General features: G+C 44.8%; 1 protein-coding gene across 2 annotated transcripts in view; it reads left to right on the forward strand.

Annotated features, from left to right (window-relative positions):
• Nucleotides 1-25,239, forward strand: part of CDKAL1 (CDK5 regulatory subunit associated protein 1 like 1) — a 1,663,077-nt gene that overhangs the window by 538,764 nt on the left and 1,099,074 nt on the right. For both annotated transcript variants that reach the window (XM_063923244.1, XM_063923245.1), the window contains exon 8: nt 17,733-17,853. In XM_063923244.1, the coding sequence (XP_063779314.1) occupies nt 17,733-17,853 (121 nt within the window). The remainder of the gene's footprint in view (nt 1-17,732; nt 17,854-25,239) is intronic.

Raw genomic sequence — 25,239 nt, forward strand, 5'->3', positions numbered from 1 at the left:
ATAGTGTTAATCCCTGCATTATATAGCGCTCTGGTGTGTGCTGGCATACTCTCTCTCTGTCTCCCCAAAGGACTTTGTGGGGTCCTGTCCTCAGTCAGAGCATTCCCTGTGTGTGTGCGGTGTGTCGGTACGGCTGTGTCGACATGTTTGATGAGGAAGGTTACGTGGAGGCGGAGCAGATGCCGATAAATGTGATGTCGCCCCCTGTGGGGCCGACACCAGAGTGGATGGATAGGTGGAAGGTATAACCGACAGTGTCAACTCCTTACATAAAGGCTGGATGACGTAGCAGCTGTGGGACAGCCGGCTTCTCAGCCCGCGCCTGCCCAGGCGTCTCGAAGGCCATCAGGGGCTCAAAAAAAACGCCCGCTACCTCAAATGGCAGACACAGATGTCGACACGGAGTCTGACTCCAGTGTCGACGAGGTTGAGACATATACATAATCCACTAGGAACATCCGTTGCATGATCTCGGCAATGAAAAATGTGTTACACATTTCTGACATTAACCCAAGTACAAAAAAAAAAAAAAAAAAAAAAAAAGGGGGTTTTATGTTTGGGGAGAAAAAGCAGCCAGTGTTTTGTTCCCCCATCAGATGAGTGAATGAAGTGTGTGAAGAAGCGTGGGTTCCTCCGATAAGAAACTGGTAATTTCTAAAAAGTTACTGATGGCGTACCCTTTCCCGCCAGAGGATAGGTCACGTTGGGAGATATCCCTTAGGGTGGATAAGGCGCTCACACGCTTGTCAAAAAAGGTGGCACTGCCGTCTTAGGATAAGGCCACTCGAAGGAGCCTGCTGATAAAAAGCAGGAGGATATCCTGAAGTCTGTATGTACACACTCCGGTACTATACTGAGACCTGCAATTGCCTCCGCATGGATTGTGCTGCTGCAGCATGGTCTGTTACCCTGTCAGGACAGGGATACTATAACCATAGAGCATATTAAAGACGTCGTCTTATATATGAGGGATGCACAGAGGGATATTTGCCGGCTGGCATCCAGAATTAATGCAATGTCCATTCTGCCAGGAGGGTATTAGGGACCCGGCAGTGGACAGGTGATGCTAACTTTAAAAGGCACATGGAGATTCTGCCTTAGAAGGGTGAGGAATTGTTTGGGGATGGTCTCTGGGACCTCGTATCCACAGCAACAGCTGGGAAGAATTTTTTTTAACCTCAGGTTTCCTCACAGCCTAAGAAAGCACCGTATTATCAGGTACAGTCCTTTCGGCTTCAGAAAAGCAAGCGGGTCAAAGGCGCTTCCTTTCTGCACAGAGACATGGGAAGAGGGAAAAAGCTGCACCAGACAGCCAGTTCCCAGGATCAAAAATCTTCCCCCGCTTCCTCTGAGTCCACCGCATGACGCTGAGGCTCCACAGGTGGAGCCAGGTGCGGTGGGGGCGCGTCTCGAGAACTTCAGCGACCAGTGGGCTCGCTCACAGGTGGATCCCTGGGTTCTGCAAGTAGTATTACAGGGATACAAGCTGGAGTTCGAGGCGACTCCCCCTCGCCGTTACCTCAAATCAGCCTTGCCTGCTGCCCTCGGAGAAAGGAGAGGTAGTACTGGCGGCAATTCACAAGCTGTACTTCCAGCAGGTGATAATCAAGGTACCCCTCCTTCAACAAGGCCGGGGTTACTATTCCAAAATGTTGTGGTACCGAAACCAGACGGGTCGGTGAGAATCGCTCAGGGCGGTTATTGCAAGCCTGGACGAAGGGGATTACATGGTATCACTGGACATCAAGGATGCGTACCTGCATGTCCCCATTTACCCTCCTCACCAGGAGTACCTCAAAATTGTGGTACAGGACTGTCATTACCAATTCCAGACGTTGCCGTTGGTCTGTCCCTGGCACCGAGGGTATTTACCAAGGTAATGGCCGAAATAATTATCCCGTACTTGGACGATCTCCTTATAAAGGCGAGGTCCAGGGAGCAGTTGTTGGTCGGAGTAGCACTATCTCGGGAAGTGCTACAACAGCACGGCTGGATTCTGAATATTCCAAAGTCGCAGCTGGTTCCTACGACGCGTCTACTGTTCCTGGGTATGGTTCTGGACACAGAACAGGAAAAAGTGTTTCTCCCGGAGGAGAAGGCCAAGGAGTTGTCATCTCTAGTCAGAGACCTCCTAAAACAAATACAGGTGTCGGTGCATCAATGCACGCGAGTTCTGGGAAAGATGGTAGCTTCTTACGAAGAAATTCCATTCGGCAGGTTCCATGCAAGGATCTTCCAGTGGGATCTGTTGGACAAGTGGTCCGGGTCGCATCTTCAGAGGCATCGGCTGATAACCCTATCTCCAAGGGCCAGGGTGTCGCTGTTGTGGCGACTGCAGAGTGCTCATCTGCTAGAGGGCCGCAGATTCGGCATACAGAACTGGGTCCTGGTGACCACGGATGCCAGCCTTCGAGGCTGGGGGGCAGTCACACAGGGAAGAAACTTCCAAGGACTATGGTCGAGTCAGGAGACTTCCCTACACATAAATATTCTGGAACTAAGGGCCATTTACAATGCCCTAAGCCAGGCTAGACCCTGCTTCAACACCAGCCGGTTCTGATCCAGTCAGACAACATCACGGCGGTCGCCCATGTAAACCAACAGGGCGGCACAAGAAGCAGGATGGCGATGGCAGAAGCCACGAGGATTTTCCGATGGGCGGAAAATCATGTGTTAGCACTGTCAGCAGTGTTCATTCCCGGAGTGGGCAACTGGGAAGCAGACTTTCTCAGCAGGTACGACCTCCACCCGGGAGAGTGGGGACTTCATCCAGAAGTCTTCCAAAAGATTGTACACCATTGGGAAAGGCCACAGGTGGACATGATGGCGTCCCGCCTCAACAAAAAGCTAAAAAGATATTGCGCCAGGTCAAGGGACCCTCAGGCGATAGCTGTGAACGCTCTGGTAACACCGTGGGTGTACCAGTCGGTGTATGTGTTCCCTCCTCTGCCTCTCATACCCAAGGTACTGAGAATAATAAGAAGGAGAGGAGTAAGAACTATACTCGTGGTTCCGGATTGGCCAAGAAAAGCTTGGTACCCAGAACTTCAAGAAATGATCTCAGAGGACCCATGGCCTCTGCCGCTCAGACAGGACCTGCTGCAGCAGGGGCCCTGTCTGTTCCAAGACTTACCGCGGCTGCGTTTGACGGCATGGCGGTTGAACACCGGATCCTAAAGGAAAAAGGCATTCCGGAGGAAGTCATTCCTATGCTGATTAAAGCTAGGAAAGATGTGATCGCAAAACATTATCACCGCATATGGCGAAAATATGTTGCTTGGTGTGAGGCCAGGAAGGCCCCAACGGAGGAATTTCAACTGGGTCGATTTCTGCACTTCCTACAGTCAGGAGTGAATATGGGCCTAAAATTAGGTTCCATTAAGGTCCAGATTTCGGCTCTGTACATTTTCTTCCGAAAAGAACTGGCTTCACTGCCTTAAGTTCAGTCTTTTGTTAAGGGAGTGCTGCATATTCAGCCCCCGTTTGTGCCTCCAGGGGCACCGTGGGATCTCAACGTGGTGTTGGATTTACTGAAGTCGTATTGGGTTGAGCCACTTAAATCCGTAGAGCTAAAAAACCTCACGTGGAAAGTGGTCATGCTGTTGGCCTTGGCGTCGGCCAGGCGTGTATCAGAATTGGCGGCTTTGTCAGGAAAAAGCCCTTATCTGATTTTCATATGGATAGGGCGGAATTGAGGACTCGTTCCCAATTCCTTCCTAAGGTGGTATCAGCTTTTCATGTGAACCAACCTATTCTGGTGCCTGCGGCTACTTGGGACTTGGAGGACTCCAAGTTACTGGACGTAGTCAGGGCCCTGAAAATATATGTTTCCAGGACGGCTGGAGTCAGGAAAACTGACTTGCTATTTATCCTGTATGCACCCAACAAGCTGGGTGCTCCTGCTTCTAAGCAGACTATTGCTCGCTGGATCTGTAGCACGATTCAACTTGCACATTTTGCGGCTGGACTGCCGCACCCTAATTCTGTAAAAGCCCATTCCATGAGGAAAGTGGGCTCTTCTTGGGCGGCTGCCCGAGGGGTCTCGGCTTTACAACTTTGCCGAGCTGTTACTTGGTCGGGTTCAAACACTTTTGCAAGAGTCTACAAGTTTGATACCCTGGCTGAGGAGGACCTTGAGTTTTCTCATTCGGTGCTGCAGAGTCATCCGCACTCTCCCGCCCGTTTGGGAGCTTTGGTATAATCCCCATGGTCCTTACGGAGTTCCCAGCATCCACTAGGACGTCAGAGAAAATAAGATTTTACTCACCGGTAAATCTATTTCTCGTAGTCCGTAGTGGATGCTGGGCGCCCATCCCAAGTGCGGATTGTCTGCAATACTTGTATATAGTTATTGCCTAACAAAAGGGTTATTGTTATGAGCCATCTGTTAGTGAGGCTCTGTTATATTTCATACTGTTAACTGGGTATAATATCACGAGTTATACGGTGTGATTGGTGTGGCTGGTATGAGTCTTTATCGGGATTCAAAATCCTTCCTTATTGTGTCAGCTCTTCCGGGCACAGTATCCTAACTGAGGTCTGGAGGAGGGTCATAGAGGGAGGAGCCAGTGCACACCAGGTAGTCCTAAAGCTTTCTTTAGTTGTGCCCAGTCTCCTGCGGAGCCACTATTCCCCATGGTCCTTACGGAGTTCCCAGCATCCACTACGGACTACGAGAAATAGATTAACCGGTGAGTAAAATCTTTTTTTTTAAATTATTATTTTTTGTCATAACTGTCACATCTCTGGAAGCTCCTGAAGAGTTTTCTGCATTTATTTTCAAAGTTTGTTATTTTCAGGCAGGACTGGATGGCACAAGCCTGCCTGCTTCGTGGGACTTGGTGGGGGGGTGGTCCTTCATTCCGGGAGTAGACAACTGGTAAGCAGATTTCCTCAGCAAACACGACCTGCACCCAGGGGAATGGGACCTCCACCCGGAGGTGTTCCAGTGGCTGACATGATGGTGGGGGTATCCACAAATCGACATGATGGCCTCTCCACTAAACCAGAAGCTAAAGTGGTATTGTTCCAGGTTGACGGACCCACAAGCTGTAGCGATCGACGCCCTGACAACTCCGTGGGTCTACCAGCTGGTGTACTTGTTTCCTCCCATTCTTCAGACCCCAAGAATGCTCAGAAGAATAAGAAGGGAAAGATTTCAAGCAATCCTCATTGCTCCAGACTGGCCGCGAAGGGCCTAGTATGCTAATAGAAGATCCGTGGACTCTGTCTCTTTGAGGGGATCTACTGCAACAGGGCCCTTTTGTTCATCAAGACTTACCACGGCTACGTTTGACGGCATGGAATTTGAACGGCTGATTCTAGCCAGGAGAGGGATTCCTGACAGGGTCATCCATACTATGATCCAGGCCAGGAAGGGGGTAACATCGAAGCATTACCATCATATCTGGAAGAAATATGTCTCTTGGTGTGAAAGCAGACATTATTCCACAGTGGAATTTCATATGGGAAGGTTCCTGCTTTTACTGCAGTCGGGAGTTGATGTGGGCCTTCGCATAGGCTCCATAAAAGTTCAGATTTTGGCCTTATCTGTTTTCTTTCAGAAACTATTGGCTTCTCTCCCTAAGGTCCAGACGTTCTTGAAAGATGTTCTTCACATCCCACGGCACCTTGGGATCTCAATTTGGTTCTGAAATTCCTCCAGTCGGACTGGTTTTGAACCATTACAGGAGGTAGACGTAAAGTTTCTTGTGTGGAAGACTGTCATGCTGTTGGCCTTGGCTTCGTCAAGACGCGTGTCGGAACTGGGGGGCGTTGTCTCACAAGAGTCCCTACTTGATTTTCCATGAGGACAGCGCTGAACTCAGGACTTGTCATCAATTCCTTCCTAAGGTGGTATCGACGTTTCACATCAACCAGCCAATTGTGGTTCCGGTTGTTACTGACACCTCTGCTACTTCAAAGTCTTTGGATGTTGTGAGGGCTTTGAAGGTATATGTAAAGCAAACTGCTCATCACAGGAAATCGGACTCGCTGTTCATTCTTTATGATGCCAATAAAATTGGGTGTCCTGCTTCGAAACAGTAAATTGCACGCTGCATCAGGCTCACTATCCAGTATGCTTATTCCACAGCAGATTTGCCAATTACGAAATCTGTACAGGCGCACTCTACTAGGTCGGTGGGTTTTTCTTGGGCGGCTATCCGTGGTGTTTCGGAATTACAGCTCTGCCGAGCAGCTACTTGGTCGGCTTCAAACACGTTTGTCAAGTTTTACAAGTTTAATACCTTGGCTTCTGAGGACCTTCAGTTTGGTCGATCAGATCTGCAGGAAACTCGGCACTCTCCCACCCGGTATGGGAGCTTTGGTACTTCCCCATGGTACTAAATGGATTCCCAGTATCTCCTAGGATGTAAGAGAAAATAGGATTTTAATTACCTACCGCTAAATCCTTTTCTCCATGGTTCTAAATGGATTCCCAGTGTCCCCTATGGACTACGAGAAAAGGATTTACCGGTAGGTAATTAAAGTCCAATTTTTTTTATTTTTTATATAAAATCTCAGCAGTTTGACAGGTAGTATGACTGCACACCCCTGTAGTAAAGATCTTCTCCAGTCTATGATTCTTCAAATACCCCAGTGTTTCTTTTATATGGTTTGCTATCTAGATTGATTGCTTATTTAGTTGTGCTAGAAAGATTATAGTGCTTCCCTTCTTTATTCACGTTCATAACAAATAGATATGGATCACAGGGCAACATGATTGTAAAATACAATACAGAAAATAACCCTATATAATAAAACTCTAACGATGCTCCTCACCTCTGTGGGAGGAGTTCAAATGTTTTGCACGGCGGCGCTGACATTACTGTTACGTTGTCATTCAGTTGGGCTGATAAATAGTGTGTAATGTCCAATGTGCATGTTTTTTATACAATTCTAAATTTGGGATAGGGTGTGACGTTAGACTTAGAATAAGATGTAGTTAGCTGCTCCTATTCCCGTGGGCTTGTAGCAATGCCTGGGTCTGTTCAGTTGCAGCCCGCATCATAAGCCAACAGACTGCACTTAATGCAAATTTCTATAAACCCCATCTTGATGATCGAACAGATCTCTGTGGTAAGTAGGGCTGTCTGCCCTTACTGCAGTGCGGCCACTGTAAATGCGTTAACCCGCAGCTCTGGGCACTTGATCCAGAATCTATGGGTTAACGTACGTTCGCTGCAGACTTACAGTACAAGGAAAATGGCTTGTAATTGATTAGCTCTTGACATTAAAGTCAGGGGCTACAAAATATCATGGTTAATTGCATCTGTCCTTTAGTAGCAGTTTTATTTTGAAGACTTCGATGACTTTGGCAAAGTCCACAAACATACGTAAAAACTGGTGTTACATTAAAAGGAAAAAAATGCAACACCAGTGGGTATCTGACCTCCGTTTGTAAAACTTAATAGGCCTGTGTTACATTCAGTCATCCTTCAAAAGTTAAATGAATGAAAACATTGACATTGTGAATCCTTACAGTGCAACATTATTAATCTGCTGTCAGTACAGCTTCTGCTTAATACTCTCTAATATAATGTGCATGATCTACATAATAATGAGCTAACTGTATACCTTGAAAGTCTTCTGTAGATAACTGTTTCCACACTATGTAGACAAAAGTGATTGGAAACACCCCCTCCCCACGCTCGCAAGCGGAATGGTGTGCCTCTGCAGCAGACACGTGTTTGTGAAGCTATAAAACGGGTAGAGTGGCACTGATTAGTTAATTTGCTAACGAAATGGCTTGCCGGAATGAGCTACCCAAGTTTAAAAAAGTGATCATCATAGGCTGTGCAATGTCATGTTCCCAGGGCAACGCTGGACTGGTATACAGAAAATTCAGTAACCCGTATTGACTGGCCAGCTCAAAGTCCAGATCTTAACCCCACTGAGAAATTCTGTAACGATTTGGAACAACGGGTGCATTCCAGACGGACTCGTCCTACTTGTTGCATTTGGTCACTGTACTTGATGCGGAATGGCAAAACATACTGCCTGCTGTTGTCCAGGAACTTGTGGACAGTATGCCAAGAAGGGTGTCTGCAGTAATCTTTGCACGTGGTGGACCTACAAAGTACTGACATAAATGAAACCGCGATCTATTTGCTGCATGTGTCCAGTCACTTTTGTCTACATAGTGTAGAATTTTCAAAAACGTATGAAGCGTTACATTTAGCTAAAACAGAAGTTTGTCTATTTTTTTTATTTTCCCTTTCATCTTATTTTCTTACATTATATTTAAGTGCCAACATACTCTGTGATTTTGTTCTTAACTTGAAATTCCTAAGTATCTGTAATTTAGAAAAAGGAGTACACTATTATAATATACAAGCTTTGTACTGTGCATCTTTTAACATAAAAACATAGAATTTGGCAGCAGATAAGAACCATTTGGCCCATCTAGTCTGCCCTTTTAGGGTGCGGTTATTAGGGTTAGGTGTTAGAGTTGGATTAGGGGTTTAGTTAGGATATTAGTGTTAGGGTCAGTGTTTGGATTATAAGGGTAAGGGTTTGGTTGTTAGTGTAGTAGGATTAATTGTTAGGGTTTTAGTTATTAGTGTTAGGGTTTTAGGTATTAGTGTTAGGGTTTAAAATTAAGGATAAGGGTATTAGAGTATTCGTGTTTGGGGTTAGGAATAATAATAATTTAATATAACACACTTTCTCCAATAGGACTAAACGCGCTTTAGGGTGAGGGTAAGGTGTTAGGGTTAGAATTACAGGTGAGTGTTAGTGTTAGGGTTGAAGGTATTAGTGTTAGGGGTTAGGAGTGATGGTGAGGGTTAGAGTATTAATTTCATTGTTTTAAGATTAGGCATGAGGTTTAGCGTATTAGGGCGAGAGTTAGGGTATGTGGACAGATACTCGTAGCCAGGTCATTGAGGTCCAGCTGGGGAAGAGTGTCCAAGGTGAAGTGCAGGAGCTGTAGAGGGAAAGATTTAAAACAATGAGAGATGTATCAAGCAAGTGTTTTCTCCTTGCAATGTCCAAGCAGGGTGTCCATCAAGTAGTATTCTTAACATAAATCCACTTGATTGCAAAAGTTAACATTGGCACCTGTCCACTTCTCACCCTCACATCTCTCTATAACATTACAATTTGCAAAATGATCATAGAGCATACATTCCGCTTACAAGTTGTATTACACAGAAAAAAGAGGAAATGTATGTGCACATTCAAAGTGCTAAACACTGCTAATCCGCACAATTGGAATAAACAGAGTAAAATTGAGGTGCTTAGCATAACTTTGTCCAAAAATATGGACTCGCCTACCATGACCAGGTGACCTAATTCAGGTGGGTCCCTAACATTCCCAAGGTCCAGAGCATGGAACCTCCTGGGCCAGTTGTATTACAATTTGCAAAGATAGTGGGCATTGATGGGGACATTGATGGACATTTACAAGTTTTTGAAAGGACTTGCAAACTCCATGATTTGCCTAAGCATTTGATATACAACAAGAGGTTTAAGATAATCACATATATATATTAATTTTCATTCATTTTAATTCTAACTTGTTCATGCATCCACCAGTACTTTGAAAGGCTGCGCCACTTGCTGCACATGTGCAATGGTTGCTGCTGTTAAGGACCATGTGACCCATTATGTGTGCTGTTGGCTACAGTCTGTAATTTCATCTATAATCAGAACATGCTATTTATTCAAACTTTCAAAAAATAATTACATAAACTGCAATAAACAACATTATTATTATTATTATTATTATTATTATTATTATTATACTATTATTTTGTATTATCAACATAACAAAATGTGTTATTATATGGACTAATTTAGATGAAATTGAGAGTACTTGTGATTTTCTATGGGACTGCTAATCTCCTGTATAATTTGGAGCCTATTGATCATTACATGCATGGCCAGTACAAGCCACAGATGATTAAGTAAATGGTATGTGTTAAGCAACTTTGCTAGCGAAGATAATGGGATCTTTTGTCTCTTTGCAGTAGCATAATTTTCTGCTTCTGCCTAGACATTATTAAGCACATGACATCATATGTATATAATAGAATTACCTATTATGCTATCAAGCTATTCTTGCTCACCTATTCATTAAGTTTGCTATGTCCATGAGTGTCTTATCACAGTTGTATCTCTGAGCCAACTGCTGTTTGACTCAGTTTGGTCAATCACATCAGAACATGAATAGCCCATTTATCCTCTAAATCACTTAATGTACCTTTAAACTAATTAGTGAAGCAAGGTCTTGATAGATGGGTGTAAGTTATTTTAGTGAATACTTTTGTTTGGGGAGGAGGGGTGTTTTGTAGAATTTCAAAGTAGTTTAATCATTGTGTTTGCCAAAAGTAGCACAAAATAATGATTACTGATTATTAGTGCTTAAATGTTAAGGGCTCCACACATTAATAGGAATCTCGAAAAAATACACTGGACAGCATGCTAACATACCAAACTATAACTTCAATAAAAACTTTACAGTTTTGCAATTATTTATTATAATTCAGTGTTAAAATAGTCCCCCACAAATTATATACGATCATGGCAGAAAACGGCAATGCTAAACCACATAGCAAGATACTGTATTACCAAAATATTGGTGCGCATTCTACTTTGGTTCCCACTTTGTTCTTCAAAGCCCACCCTATGGCCTGTGATGCATAGTAATGTGCCTTTTTCAATGAGCAATAGCTGAACTGCCTGCATCCACTAGTAGTAACTACTGCAATTGCCAATACAGTGGGTGGGGCAACACCATTTGTAGCAGTGGACAATATTCCAAGATGAATGTGGCCATATATTCAAGATTGGCCGCAGCCCCCACTTTAGACTTGGGTCCCATCTGATGTCTCTGTGGCCCTCTGAATCTATATGTAGCATCCAGGAGACCCAAGGGTGAGGTGTTTTGGGTAGCTGCTTATCTGATCCCTCTGTAATGGCAGTAGTTCCACCACTGTATGCTAGCTTACAGTATGTGCCTACCACACTATTGCTTATTTCTCTGGCAGGGTCCACAGGTTATCCACAGGATAACAATGGGATATGATGAAACGACAGTGGATTTGCACCAATTGGTCAAAGCTTTTCCGGCCTTCCAGCATGCAACGGGCCCGTCCATATATTCCCGCCTCCTGGCTCAGGCAAATCAGTTTTTTGTTTGGTGCGGCAGGAGCCGGACCATGGTCAGAGGGCTGCTGCTTTTTAGCAGCTCTCAGCTTTCTTATTTTATTTTTATAGTCTTACTATTTTTTCTTGAGTGATATTTCTAAAAAGTGTCTTACATGTACCTTAGAAAGAGTTGCTCCTACAATTCTCCGCCGGGTCGCGACAACGCTTACCCACGAGTACAGTGCTGTTTCGGCGGGCGTCTGTGTCGGATTTACTAGCAGGTCAAGCAGACGTTACCAGGCTGTGGCTGGAGCACGGGGAGAAGGTAAGGCATCGGTTCCGCTTAGTAGGGGAATACGGACACATCCGCACTGTTTTTGGAGGAGACTACCACACAGTCGCTGACGCGGCTGCCACCCCTGGTGCACCAGCGCTAGGCTTTAGGGATCAGAGGCTCCAGGAATAGTATGAGGCCGCGATCCCTAGGGTTGATGTCAGCAGTGGGGAGTCAGACGCTCTCCTGGTCGGCCCTCCCCCCAGTTCACCAGTTTCCTCCGAGTCCCCCGCAATGAACTGTTTCCCGCTTCCGTCTCAGATGCTGTACATGAAGGGGACCCAGTCACAGCATAGGCGGCTGTGTGACTGGTGCGTCTGTGTTCACTATAGGACATACACTAGTAGCGTCTGGATCCACTCAGCGTTCGCTAACGTATTAATCGGTCCTGGAAGCGAGGTGAGTCTCCCTGTATCCCACTCTACTGAGTACTGGTAATACAGCACTAAGTCTCTATCTACCCTTTTGAGTATGAATAGTTAGATGAGTGCATTCTTTCGCAGTGCGTCTGAATACGTTAGATCTGTTTAAACAAGATGCAGTAATATGTTCTCCTACATACTTAAAATGGAGTTGTAGTTGACGATGTGCTCATATTGCATATTATACTAATGTGTAACATCTGACTGACTGCTAGTGTGATTGCTGACTTTACTATATTTCTGTCAGTTTTTGTTTATTCCGATCCTCAATGCTGGTGCATGGGTAGGGTCGGATTGTTTGTCACTTTAAGAAGCTTAAAGTGATTACAGTCACAAATTGTGTAGTACACTGTGGAAGTGTTGATTATTTATTATGTCTAAGAGCGGCAAAGGTGAGGAAGGTACACTCACAGCAACACCAACACTCATATCATGTTTGTCTTGCAAGGATGTGTTATCTTCTCAGGATCTGGTTCAGGATGGTTTGTGTGCAAATTGTTTTAGCTTTCACCAGGGGGTATTGAAAAATACAAGGCAGATTCAGGTGCAGATGGATCCACCTTGGGCTATGTTTGCACAGACTTTATCCAGTATAGCTGAACGGATAATCTCTCCGACTCCTGTACCAGGGATAGGGTTACACTATTAACCATTACATGGAGCTTCCCACCTATGGTGTATCACTTCCAGCAGCAGCCTCTCAAAAGAAACAAACTGATAAAGCCGGTGGTAAGTAAATCTTCACCCTCACAGACTACACATGATTCAGATGAGGATTCATCAGAAGATGAAAGCTCAATTAATTCTACTTCGGCATGCGAAGAGGAGGAGGAAGGTCTCGGCTCAGTGTCTATAGCTGAGTTAATTAAAACTATGAAAGCCATTCTGTCCTTAGAGGATTCAGCAGAGCCTATGTTAAAAACCAAGGCACCTGTGTTTAAACGTCCCAAAACAGTTAAGACTGAGTTTCCAGGGTCAGATAAGCTGACGGAAATCATGGAAGAGGCTTGGGCTACGCCCAGTAAGAGGTTTAAAATTCCTAAGAAATGGAATTCCAATTATCCTCTTCAAGCTGGGGATTGTTTAAAAAGAGAGGTGGCTCCTAAAATAGATAGTCATGTTATTCGATTAGTGTGAAAATCGACATTACCTTTGCCTTCAACATCATTAAATGATGTCACGGATAGGAGAGTGAATGGTTTTCTAAAAAAACGTTCTTTCCCTGTCTGGGGCTGTCATAAGGCCAGCCATGGCTTCAGCTTGGATGGCAAAGGCAGTGGCTGCCTGGGCTGATGCATTGGAGGGGGATTTTTCAATAGCTTCTAGAGAGCAAAAATCCCATATGGCTCATATAAAACAGGCTGCAATGTTTTTGGAAGAAGCAGCATTGGATATGGGTACTATTGCCTCAGGGCATCAGCTTCAACAATAGCTGCTCGCAGAGCATTTTGGCTATGTACGTGGAAAGTTGATTCAGAATCTAAGAAGGTTTTGGAATCTTTGCCCTTTTCTGGAGATACTCTTTTTGGTAAAGAATTGACAGATATTCTGGAGTCAAAATCGGACTCCAAGAAAGTCAAGTTTCCTTCCACATACAATTTCAAACCTAAAGTTCCGGCTTTTCGGACCTTTCGGTCTCAATGAAAAGCTAAAGGAAAAAGTGATGGCAAGCAGCCCCAATACAACAAGTCTGGTAAGACTAAAAAGCTTTGGGCTACCAGAGGACCAGTTGGGAAAACAGATAATAAGCCATCAGCCTGATGGTGCGGCCATACACCTGGAGGGCCGACTTCTTCAGTTTGCACAGATCTGGCAGCAGTATACAACAGATGCCTGGGTGCAGGAAGCGGTATCTCTAGTTTCTGCGTTTGCCTTCAAGAAGCACCCTCCTCGAAGGTTTTTTTGTACCAGCCCGTCTCGAGTAGAGATGAAGGCCAGGGCTTTGTTAGAGGCAGTCCAGAAATTGCTTCAGTCAGGATTAGTCATTCCAGTTCCTCCTGCACAACGAGGACAGGGTTTTTACTTCAACCTGTATTTAGTTCAGAAGCCAAATGGCTCATTTCAGCCCATTCTCAATCTCAAAGTGCTGAACAAATACATTTGGCTACCTCGGTTTCACATGGAGACGTTACGATCCATCATTTTGGCCATGAAGCCAGGGGATTATATGGTATACCTGGATATACAGGATGCTTACCTACATGTTCCTATAGCACTGTCCCATCAGTGCTTTCTCAGGTTCGCTATCCTCCCACAGCATTTTCAGTTCCAGGTCCTACCTTTTGGGTTAGCTACAGCCCCCAGAGTATTTACCAAGATTATAGTGGTAATGGCAGCTTATCTCCGCCAGCAGGGGGAAAATAATATTTCCATACCTCAACGATCTTTTAAACCTGATACAGACGCAGGAATTGCTCTTATGTCATCTGCAACAGACAATAACGTGTCTGCAGAACCATGGGTGGCTCATAAATTGGGCAAAATCGTCTCTGGTTCTGTCACAGCAGATGACTCACTTGGGGGCTGTACTGGATTCAAGGCTTCAGAGAGTAATTTTACCTCTGAACAAGATATCCAAGGTTCAGTCAAGATTCAGGATTTGTTACACAATCAAAAGGTATCCACTCACGCAGCAATACGTGTGATGAGTTTGATGGTGTCAACATTTGATATGGTGGAGTATGCATAATTCCACTCGAGGCCTCTGTAGCGTCTGATTTTTGCCAAATGGAATGGGTTGCATGAGACGATAAAAACACAGACTATGGTTCTTATGTTAGAAGAAAGAAGGTCATTAGCCTGGTGGCTACAGACATCCCATCTGGACAAGGGGAGACCCTTTTGGATATCAGATTGGGAAATTCTGACGACAGATGCCAGTCTCCAGGGCTGGGGAGCAGTGTCAGGAAGGTTGTGTTTTCAGGGGCAATGGGCCAAAGAAGAAAGTTGCCTGCCAATAAATATATTAGAACTTCAGGCCATATACATGGCACTGATTTAGGCAAGGGCATTCTTCTGGGAAAACCAGTCAAGATCTGCTTGGACAATGCGACGGCAGTAGCGTACCTCAACCATCAGGGAGGAACTCGCAGCCGAAAAGCGATGAAGGAGGTAAGTCACATACTAAAGTGGGCAGAACTTCATCATCCAGCCTTGTCCGCAGTGTTCGTTCCGGGAGTCCTAAACTGGGAAGCAGACTTTCTCAGTCGACACGCCATTCAGGTAAGCGAATGGGCTCTACACCCGGAGGTCTTCCAGACTCTAGTCGACAAGTGGGGGTTGCCAGAGATAGATCTCATGGTGTCCTGTCTGAACAATTAAAGTGCTCGCATATGGGTCAAGAACAAAGGATCCCAGAGCGATCTTTGTGGATGCCCTGTCGGTGAGATGGGACTTTCATCTAGCTTATGTGTTTCCTCCAATCACCCTATTACCCAGGGTGATGAGAAAGATAAAGCAAGGAAAAGGTGCCGTGATACTAATAGCTCCGGCTTGTCCCAGAAGGCATTGGTACACAGATCTGCAGAGGATGTCGATGGATGTTCCACTTCTCCCTCAATGTCCAGATCTACTGATGCAGGGTCCTTGTTATCACAGACATCTGGATCGACTGTCTTTGACGGCGTGGTTTTTGAAACCTCTTTCCTGAAGTCGAGGATTCTCACAACAGGCAATTCAAACTATGATCAGAGCAAGGAAACCTTCCTCAGCTCGCATTTATCACCGAATATGGCAAACCTTTATTCATTGGTGCAGTTAACGGAAAATGAACCCTAAGTCTTTCAGAGTTTCCAGGGTCTTAGCATTCCTTAGGCAGGAATGGATAAAGGTTTGAAGGTGGCTTCCTTGAGAGTGCAAGTGTCGGCATTGACTGTATGGTTCCAAAAGAAAATTGCCAATTTACAGGATGTGCGTACTTTTTCCCAGGGAATGCTGCTCATTTGACCTCCTTTTGTTCCTCCTACAGTACCTTGGGACTTAAGTCTAGTCCTGAAAGCCCTTCAAGTTGCCCCGTTTGAACCACTCAATAAAGTGGATCTTAAATGGTTGACAGCTAAAGTTCTCTTTCTACTGGCTATGGCGTCAGCTAGAAGAGTATCAGATTTAGGGGCATTATCATGTCATTCCCCATTTCTGATTTTTTTTATCCAGATAAAGCAGTTCTCAGAACTATATCTGGGTGTCTTCCTAAGGTGGTGTCTAAATTCCATCTAAATGAAGAAATTGTAGTCCCGACTTTCCAGGTATCGGACCTTTCTGCGGGAGATGCATCGATGGACGTGGTCCGTGCATTAAGGATCTACGTGGATCGTACCAGTGCCATCAGAAAGACCGATTCTCTCTTCATTCTCTAAGGATTTCACAAGAGAGGATGGCCTGCTGATAAGCAGATGCTGGCAAGTTGGCTTCGGATGAAGATTTCAGAAGCATATTCTCAGGCTTATCTCCCTGTTCCTGCTAATGTCTCTGCTCACTATACCTGTAAGGTAGGTCCATCATGGGCAGCACAACGTGGTGCTTCAGCAGAACAGATATGTAAGACGGCCACATGGTCTTCCATTAACACATTCATTAGACATTATGCCTTGGATACCTTTGACTCTCATGACGCTAAATTCGGGCGAATGATTCTCCTGTCCAATCAGGAGCATCCCCACCACTAAATTGCTTTGGGAAGTCCCATTGTTATCCTGTGGATAACCTATGGTCCCTGCAGGAGAATTATACGTTATGGTGAGAACTAACCGTTGATAACGGTATTTCTTCTAAGTCCACAGGATCCACAGGGATCCCACCCTGACGCACCTGATTTGAGGAGCCTTTTACTTACTATCCTCTTCCTTCTTGTACGGAAGGGTGTGCATGTGTGTTCTTATCGCCTGATTGGGGCTATCTATGATGCTCGTGCCTTGGGCTTTTGAATACAACTGATTTGCCTGAGCCAGGAGGCAGGGATATATGGACGGGCCCGTTGCATGCTGGGAGGCCGGAAAGCTTTGACCGATTGGTGCAAATCCACTTTCGCTTCATCATATCCCATTGTGATCCTGTGGACTTAGGAGAAATACTGTTATCAACGGTAAGTTCTTACCATAATATATATATCCACCGCACACAAAATGCTAGCCTGTGGCTTTATTTTATTGGCTAGGTATAGTACCATTAAAACTGGGTTTCAGTATCTAGAGTTCACACTCAGTGGTGTCAATCTGCAGCCAGAGCCACAATACTTGGAGACGATGTTAAAGTTGTATGAAAAACAATATGATACAGTTTAAATTAATGGATTTAAAGGAAAAAATACTTTTTTAAGCCATATTTTTGTATAGTCACTGTGCCGAATTGTATATTGAATGAATTTAATGTAAAGCAAATATACTCCACAGCTTTTAGTTCTAAATCTAGAATGCTGACCAATACGATTAGTGGATAATGTTGTTTATGGTAGAAGGCTGGCACTGCATACCTCTTTCAGGTATCATTTAATAGTTTTCGTTAATAAAAGGATATGTAATTGATTTACGGTATATTTGAACAGTTTAAGTACTTTTGTACAGTAACTGGATTTAAAAAAAAAGTGCCTTAAAGCTTGTATAGCCTATATTTCAACCATGCTTAAAATCTTGTGTCGGCAGGAGGTATAACCCAAACCACAGCCATCTGCACAATATGTAATAACTCGTTTCTGGCCTCATTAGTTCTTTATTATAAATTCCTCCTGCCACCTTTATTACTGTCGCAGTTCTTCCCTATATATTTTCTTCACTCTTAATGTCTGTTTTAAATATTTAAATGCTGCCATTAATATATTTGGCAGAGCGAGATGAATTATACTGATGTGGCGTGACTTGTGTTTGTGTATTTATGTGCTTCATTTGAAGGTCACTCTGTGCGACTGCTGGGTCAGAAAAAGGATAATGGAAAACGGTTGGGGGGAGCTCGATTGGATTTGCCAAAGATTAGGAAGAACCCACTGATAGAAATCATTTCCATCAATACAGGGTAAGCTTCTTTCAAATTTGCTCATAAAATATTCAGTGCTGCCTAAGAATTCAATTTCATTTTTCTTAGCCATAGTACTCTTCTGCAGCTCAACTTATTAAAGGGGAACAAAAATCCTCAGAAACCCTATGGGATTCTAAATAGCATGTTTCAAAAGATAAAAATATTCCCCCAAGTTCTATTTAATTTGCTGCTGTTTTCCTCCTTACTTGAATCAACATTATTTCTGGTTACTGTAGTTTTATAGAATGCATCATATATATTCATATATGCAAATAATTTTCCTTTGTGCATGTTACGTCCCATGCGACAACATAGCTTATATTTATTATTATTCAGTGTACATCTGTGATTGACATTTTGTGACTAATGTCTGCCCTAGGTGTAGGTTTTTTTATTTGGGTTTTTTTTTTAGCACTTTCCCTGTTTTGGTTGGTTTTTTTTTATTTATTTTTTATAAAGTACATTGGTGGGGACCTTTGCATAAAGACTTTTCTCCCACACCTTTCCTGCTGCAGCTGTGGGAATCTTGAATATTTATAATGATGCTGATGCTAAATATTTAGTTATTTGCTATATATGAGGCAGTGCTTGAAGTGTGCCAGTATGAGATGGTATGACATACCAGCACTTCTGAATTTGCACTGTCTGTGTGAGTCAGTGCTGGGACCAAGTGTCTGCACCCAGCACTGAAAATACAGCTGCATGAGCCAGCGATGTTTCCACAGTGGGACATATTATCGGCCAGCGCTGGGACAGTTTTTCTGCTCCCAGCACTGTTCAAGAAGTGGTGGCTGTGCTGTCTGTTTAAATCTGGTGCCAGCTAGTCACAGCTCGTGTACCGGTGACCAATAAGAGGTGTCATTTTGAATTTGTACAGCCCATATCCCAACCATGGTGAGCCAGTTACAGCTCACTGCTTCATAGTTCCACCCATCAGATGCTGCTGAGGAGCAGAAGAAAATAATACAGCAGCAGAGAGGGAAGAAAGAAGACCTCCCGAATAACAGGAAAGGGAAGAGATGGCCACGGAAGAACTCCCACTAGATAAAAGTTGATGAGCAGTGCTGGCTGGATGTAGCTAAGAAGTGGAAACGCCACTGGTCAGGACAGGACAGTGGCCAGACAATGAAAACGAGGACCGGAAAGTGCTGCAGCCTCTTCCTGCACCGTGGTTGGCTGCTTGGGCCACCTCAATTTACTTAATCCACCCTAAACCACCAGGGTTGTCAGGCACTAGGCCCATGAGGGCAGTCATGCCTCAGGCCTTTGGTGCATGTTAGGCGGCAGGGAAGCCCGTTCCCCTGATAATTTACCCCTGGGCATTAGGTCCATGTCACTGACAGTTCTAGCCAACTATTCCCATTAACCACTTGCCTGGCATGGTCGCATCAGATGCGACCATGCCTGCAAGTGCTCTATCTGACCTGGTCGCACAGGATGCGACAAGTCAGATAGAGAGTGTTAGCGGCAGGGAAGGGAAACTTCCCTCCGCTGCTGCTGTCAGAGGGACCGGAAGGTCCCTCTGCCTCCCTGCACTCTCCCCCTGTGTCTGCCATGCTGCCGATCACTGCTGATCGGTCAGCACGGCAGGATCCCCCCCCCTCCAGCGGCTGCAGACAATGGCAGCTGCTGGGGAGTGTAAATGAACCCTCCCAAGCCACCCCCAGACCCCCCCTGTATACCTGCAGGCTGTCCCGGCTTTCAAAATGAAAGCTGCGATGGTCCCAAAGTTCCGGTGGTCACGATGTTCCCGATCGATTGTTTTAAGATCAAATTTTTTTTACAAAAAAAAAATCTAAATTTTTTTTTTTTCTCTGGCTGGGGCACAGGATTATCCACAGGATAACATTGGGATATGGTTGAGCGACAGCGGAAATGGCACCAACACGGTCACGAGCTTTCTGGCCTCCCAGGATGCATCGGGGCTTCCCCATATAATCCCGCCCACTGACTCAGTCAGATCAGTTTTTTGCTTGGTGCGGCAGGAAGCCGCATGGTCACAGGGCTGCTGTAGATAAAGCAGCCTGAAGCTTTTATTATTTTATTTTTATAGACTTACTATATATTCTTTTTAGTGACTTTTCTTAACAGCATCTTATACGTGTACTAGAAAGAGTCGCTCCAACAACTCCCCACCGGGTCGCAACAACGCTTACCTTCGCGGTACAGTGCTGTCTCGACGGGCGTCTGTGTCGGATGTTCTAACAGGTCCAGAAGACGTAACCAGGCTGTGGCCGGAGTATGGGGGGAAGGTGAGTCTATGGATTCCCCCTTAATAGGGGGTCCGGACACAGCTACACTGTATTGGTGGAGACTACAAACAGTGTGTTGATGCGCCGAACATCTCGAGTGCGACAGCGCTACGCTCTAGGGATCATAGGCGCCAGGACTAGGCAGAGGCCGCGATCCTTAGGGTTTAAGTCAACGGGTGGATTCAGACGCTCTCCTGGCCGCCCCTCCTCCGAGTTCATGTCCAGTTTCCGCGTGTCTCCCGTCCATGAACTGAATGACTTCCGTCTCAGACGCTACCACGAGGGTACTCGGTCGCAGCTTAGACACTGCGGTTGTGTACACTGGAGATCCCACCTAGACCGAGTCACAGGCCTTAGCGTCTGCATACACGTGGAAGTCACTGAGCGTCCGTGTCCGTCAGTGAGCGACTGTGTCCGTTATCAGTAGCGGTAGTGTACATCAGTAGCGTCTGAATCCACTCAGCGTCTTACGAGCGCATTTGCTTAAGATATGGAAGTGTGCTGAGTCTCCCTGTATCCCGCTCTACAGAGGAAGGGTATACAGTACTAAAAATTCTCTCTACTTGTTAGCATGAATTGTTAATTTTTAGTACATATTGCATATGAGATCTGTATATTACTGTGTTTTCTGCATGTTATGTTGAAAAAGAGCCAGATAAAAACAGAAGTACAATTTTCCTACTTACTTGTAAGTTCTTATGGGGGTTGTATTCTCATATGATAATGTCTAATGCCTTAACATGTGACTGACTGCTAGTATGTGTGCTGACTTTTCTATGTAACGTCAGTCCTGTTCTGACCCTCAATTCAGGTGCACTGTGGTCAGATTGATCTCACTTTTATATACTCATATATAGGTGATTTTCAGTCACAATTTGTGTAGTCATTAATAGAATATTACCATGTCTGTGAGCGGCAAAAGTGACGAGGAGAATTTATCAAGCACTCCTACATCCCTAACATGCTTATCTTGTAAGACAGGGTTAATTGGTATGGACCAATAAGTAACTTATGAGGGGTTGTGTGCAAGCTGTTTTGCTTTTCAGCAAAGTAAAAAACAGGAGTTGGTTCAACCACCAACAGAGCCACCATGGAATATGTTCGCAAAGACTCTGTCTTCAATAGTGGACAGGTTAACTCCGGTAGCACCACCTCAAGGGTTAGGTTACACTATTAACCCATACATGCAGCTCCCTTCCTACGGCTTGGTACCAGTAGCCTCTACAAGCAACCAAGGGGCAGGTAAGACTAAGATAGATGCGTCTATGTGGCAGACTACACAAAATGATACAACAGATGATGATACAGTATATTCAAATACTCCGTATGATGATCAGTCGCAGAGTTTTAGTTCATAGGATGTAGCTGAACTTAGTAATGCTGTGAAGGCTGTTCTCTCTTTGGAAGAGCCAGCTAAGACAGAGTTAAAATCTAAAGCACCTGTGTTTAAACAAACAAAATCAGTTAAAACTGAATACCCAGCATCAGATGAGCTGACTGAAATGATGGATGAGTCTTGGGCCACGCCCAGTAAGAAATATAAGATTCTGAAAAGATGGAATTCTTATTATCCATTTCCAGCTGCGGATTGTTCGAAAAGAGAAGTTCCTCCAAAAGTAGATGCACATGTACTGCGACTTGTGCATAAATCTGCTTTACCACTGTCATCTACCTTGCTAAATGATGTCACAGACAAAAGGGTAGATAGTTTCTTGAAAAATTTATTTTCTCTAGTAGGAGCAGTGGTAAGACCTGCTATGGCTTCGGCTTGGGTAGCAAAGGCAGTGGGCGAATGGATAGAGGAACTAGAGAATGATATCTCTTCTACTACGGAGCAAGAGTATCATTTAAGCCGTTTAAGACAATCTGCCCAATACTTGGAAGAAGCAGCAATTGATATGGGTACAGTTGCTTCTAAAGCTTCAGCCTTGACAGTAGCCGCTCGCAGAGCAGTTTGGCTACGTACCTGGAAAGCAGATGCAGAATCCAAGAAAGAATTGGAAGCATTGCCTTTCATTGGTAGTATATTGTTTGGGAAACCATTATCTGATATCCTAGAATCAGAGGCTGAATCAAAGAAGGTCAGATTTCCGGCTACTTATAACCCTAAGTCTAAGGGTTCAAAGTTTCGCTCATTTCGTTGGCAAAGCAAAGCGAAAGCTAAAGAGGAGTCTAAGCAACCCCAGTTCAAAACCAGGGGTAGGAAGCAGTGGGCTAGCAAAAAGCCAGCTTCCAAGCCTGAACAGAAACCATCAGCCTGAAGAGACGGGCCTCCGCCTGGAGGATTCCAGGGTTGGGGGCCGACTCCTTCATTTTGCACAGATATGGCAACGGTCAACAACAGATGCTTGGGTGCAGGAGGTGGTATCTCAGGGATATGGGTTCCCATTCTGGAGGCAGCCTCCTCAAAGATTTTTTTTGCACCAGCCCGTCTCGTATAGAGTCGAAGGCCAATGCCCTGCAAGAAGCAGTCCAAAAATTACAGCAGTCAGGTGTGATTGTCCCAGTACCTCCATCACAAAGGGGACAGGGGTTTTACTCCAATCTGTTTCTTATCCAGAAGCCAAATGTGTCATATCAACCAATTCTCAATCTAAGAATATTAAACAAATACATTTGGATCCCGAAGTTCCACGTGGAGACGTTACGCTCCATAATGTTGGCCATGGAACCGGGAGATTACATGGTATCTCTGGATGTACGGGATGCTTACCTACATGTGCCTATAGCACTATCTCATCAGTGTTACCTCAGGTTTGCCATCCTCCAGGAACATTTTCAGTTCCAAGCTTTGCCCTTCGGGCTAGCAACAGCACCCAGGGTGTTTACCAAATTTATGGTGGTTATGGCAGCTTGTCTGCGCAAACGGGATAAGAATATTCCCATACCTCGACGACCTGTAAATCTTAGCACATTCGCAAGATTTACTTTTGAGCCATCTTCAACAGACGATAGTTTGTTTACAGAGACACAGGTGGCTCATAAATTGAGAAAAGTCATCTCTGAATCCGTCACAGCGGATGGTTCATTTGGGAGCCATATTGGATTCAGACCTACAGAAAGTTCTCTTACCAGAGAAAAAGATAGTTAAGGTGCAGGTCATGGCTCAGGAAGCGTTGCACACCCAGACAATGTCAGTCCATGCAGCAATGCGAATGTTGGGTTTGATGGTATCAACCTTCGACATGGTGGAATATGCGCAATTGCACTCCAGACCATTGCAGCACCTTATTCTGACCAAATGGAACGGAAATCATCAGACGATAAAAAAGCAGATGATAAAGTTTCCAGTAAACGTAAAAAGGTCTCTAGCGTGGTGGCTACAGACAGACCATTTAAACAAGGGGAGACCCTTTTGGATAAAAGAATGGCAAGTCCTGACAACAGATGCCAGGCTGGGGGGCGGTACTCGGAAGCCTTTGGTTCCAGGGAAAATGGACCGCAAGGGAAAGTCGCCTGCCAATAAACCTGTTAGAAATAAGGGCCATTTTTATGGCTCTAGTTCAGGCAAAGGACAGTCTGCAAGGGAGGCCGGTCCAGATTCGCTCAGACAATGCGACAGCAGTAGCGTACCTCAATCATCAAGGAGGAACTCACAGCAAAAGATTGATGGAGGAAGTAACTCCCATTCTAAGATGAGCAGAGCTCCATCTCCCAGCATTGTCAGCAGTGTTTGTCCCAGGTATTCTGAACTGAGTAGCGGATTTTCTCAGTCGACACACCATTCAGGAAACCCAGAAGTGTTTCAGACACTAGTGAACAGGTGGGGTCTACCAGAGATACACCTCATGGCGTCTCGTCTAAACAACAAAGTTCCAAGGTACGGATCGAGAACAAGGGACCCGGGAGCGGTCCTTGTAGACGCACTGTCAGTAGAATGGAAATTTCATCTGGCATATCTGTTCCCTCCAATATCTCTGTTACTCAGAGTAGTGAGAAAAATAAAGCAGGCAAAGAGAGCGATAATTCTAATAGCTCCAGCTTGGCCAAGAAGGCATTGGTACACAGATCTGCTAAGAATGTCCGTGGAAGCACCAATACTGCTCCCTCAACGTCCAGATCTGCTAATGCAGGGTCCTTGTTGCCACAGTCATCTGGATTGTCTGTCTTTGACGGCGTGGCTATTGAAACCTCCATCTTAGAAGCTAGATGTTTTTCAAAACAAGTAATCCAAACCATACTTAGCTTAGAGCAAGAAATCCTTCTTCAGCTCGTGTGTATCATAGAATATGGCAATATTCATCATTGTTCTGGAAAAAATTTGAATCCAAGATCTTTTAAAGTATCCAGAATTTGGGATTTTCTTCAAGCAGGATTGGATAAAGGTTTGAAAGTTGCTTCCTTGAGAGTTCAAGTATCAGCATTAACTGTATGGTTTCAGCGAAAGATTGCTGATTTACAGGATGTACGTACTTTCTTTCAGGGAGTTGTACATATTCAACCTCCATTTGTTCCTCCTGCAGCTCCCTGGGATTTTAATTTAGTTTGAACCGCTTGAGAGAGCAGATCTTAAATGGTTAACGGCTAAAGTGCTTTTTATACTGGCAATGGCGTCAGCCAGAAGAGTGTCAGATTTAGGAGCGTTATCGTGTAAGTTTCCTTTCCTAAGTTTTTTTCCAGACAGAGCAGTTCTCAGAACGAGATCTGGTTATTTTCCAAAGGTGGTTTCAAAGTTTCACCTGAATGAAGAGATTGTAGTCCCAGCTTTTCAGGTATCGGGACTATCTGCGGGAGAAGCGTGCTGGACGTAGTCCGAGCTTTAAGAATCTACATATATCGTACTAGTGCCATCAGGAAAACAGATTCTCTCTTCGTCCTCTACGGATTTCATAGAAGAGGATGGCCTGCTAGTAAACAGACGATGGCGAGATGGCTCCGAATGGTAATATCAGAAGCTTATTCTCATGCAGATCTCCCTATTCCGGCTAATGTCTCTGCACACTCTACACGTAAGGTAGGTCCTTCAAGGGCAGCACAACAGGGTGCTTCAGCAGAACAGATATGTAAGGCAGCCACATGGTCTTCCATAAACACATTCATTAGACATTATGCCCTGGATACTTTTGCCTCTCATGACGCAGACTTCGGGCGAAAGGTCCTCCTGTGTATTCAGGAGCATCTCCACCACTAA

Source organism: Pseudophryne corroboree, chromosome 5 (assembly GCF_028390025.1).
Source record: "Pseudophryne corroboree isolate aPseCor3 chromosome 5, aPseCor3.hap2, whole genome shotgun sequence".
NCBI classification, from domain to species: domain Eukaryota; kingdom Metazoa; phylum Chordata; class Amphibia; order Anura; family Myobatrachidae; genus Pseudophryne; species Pseudophryne corroboree.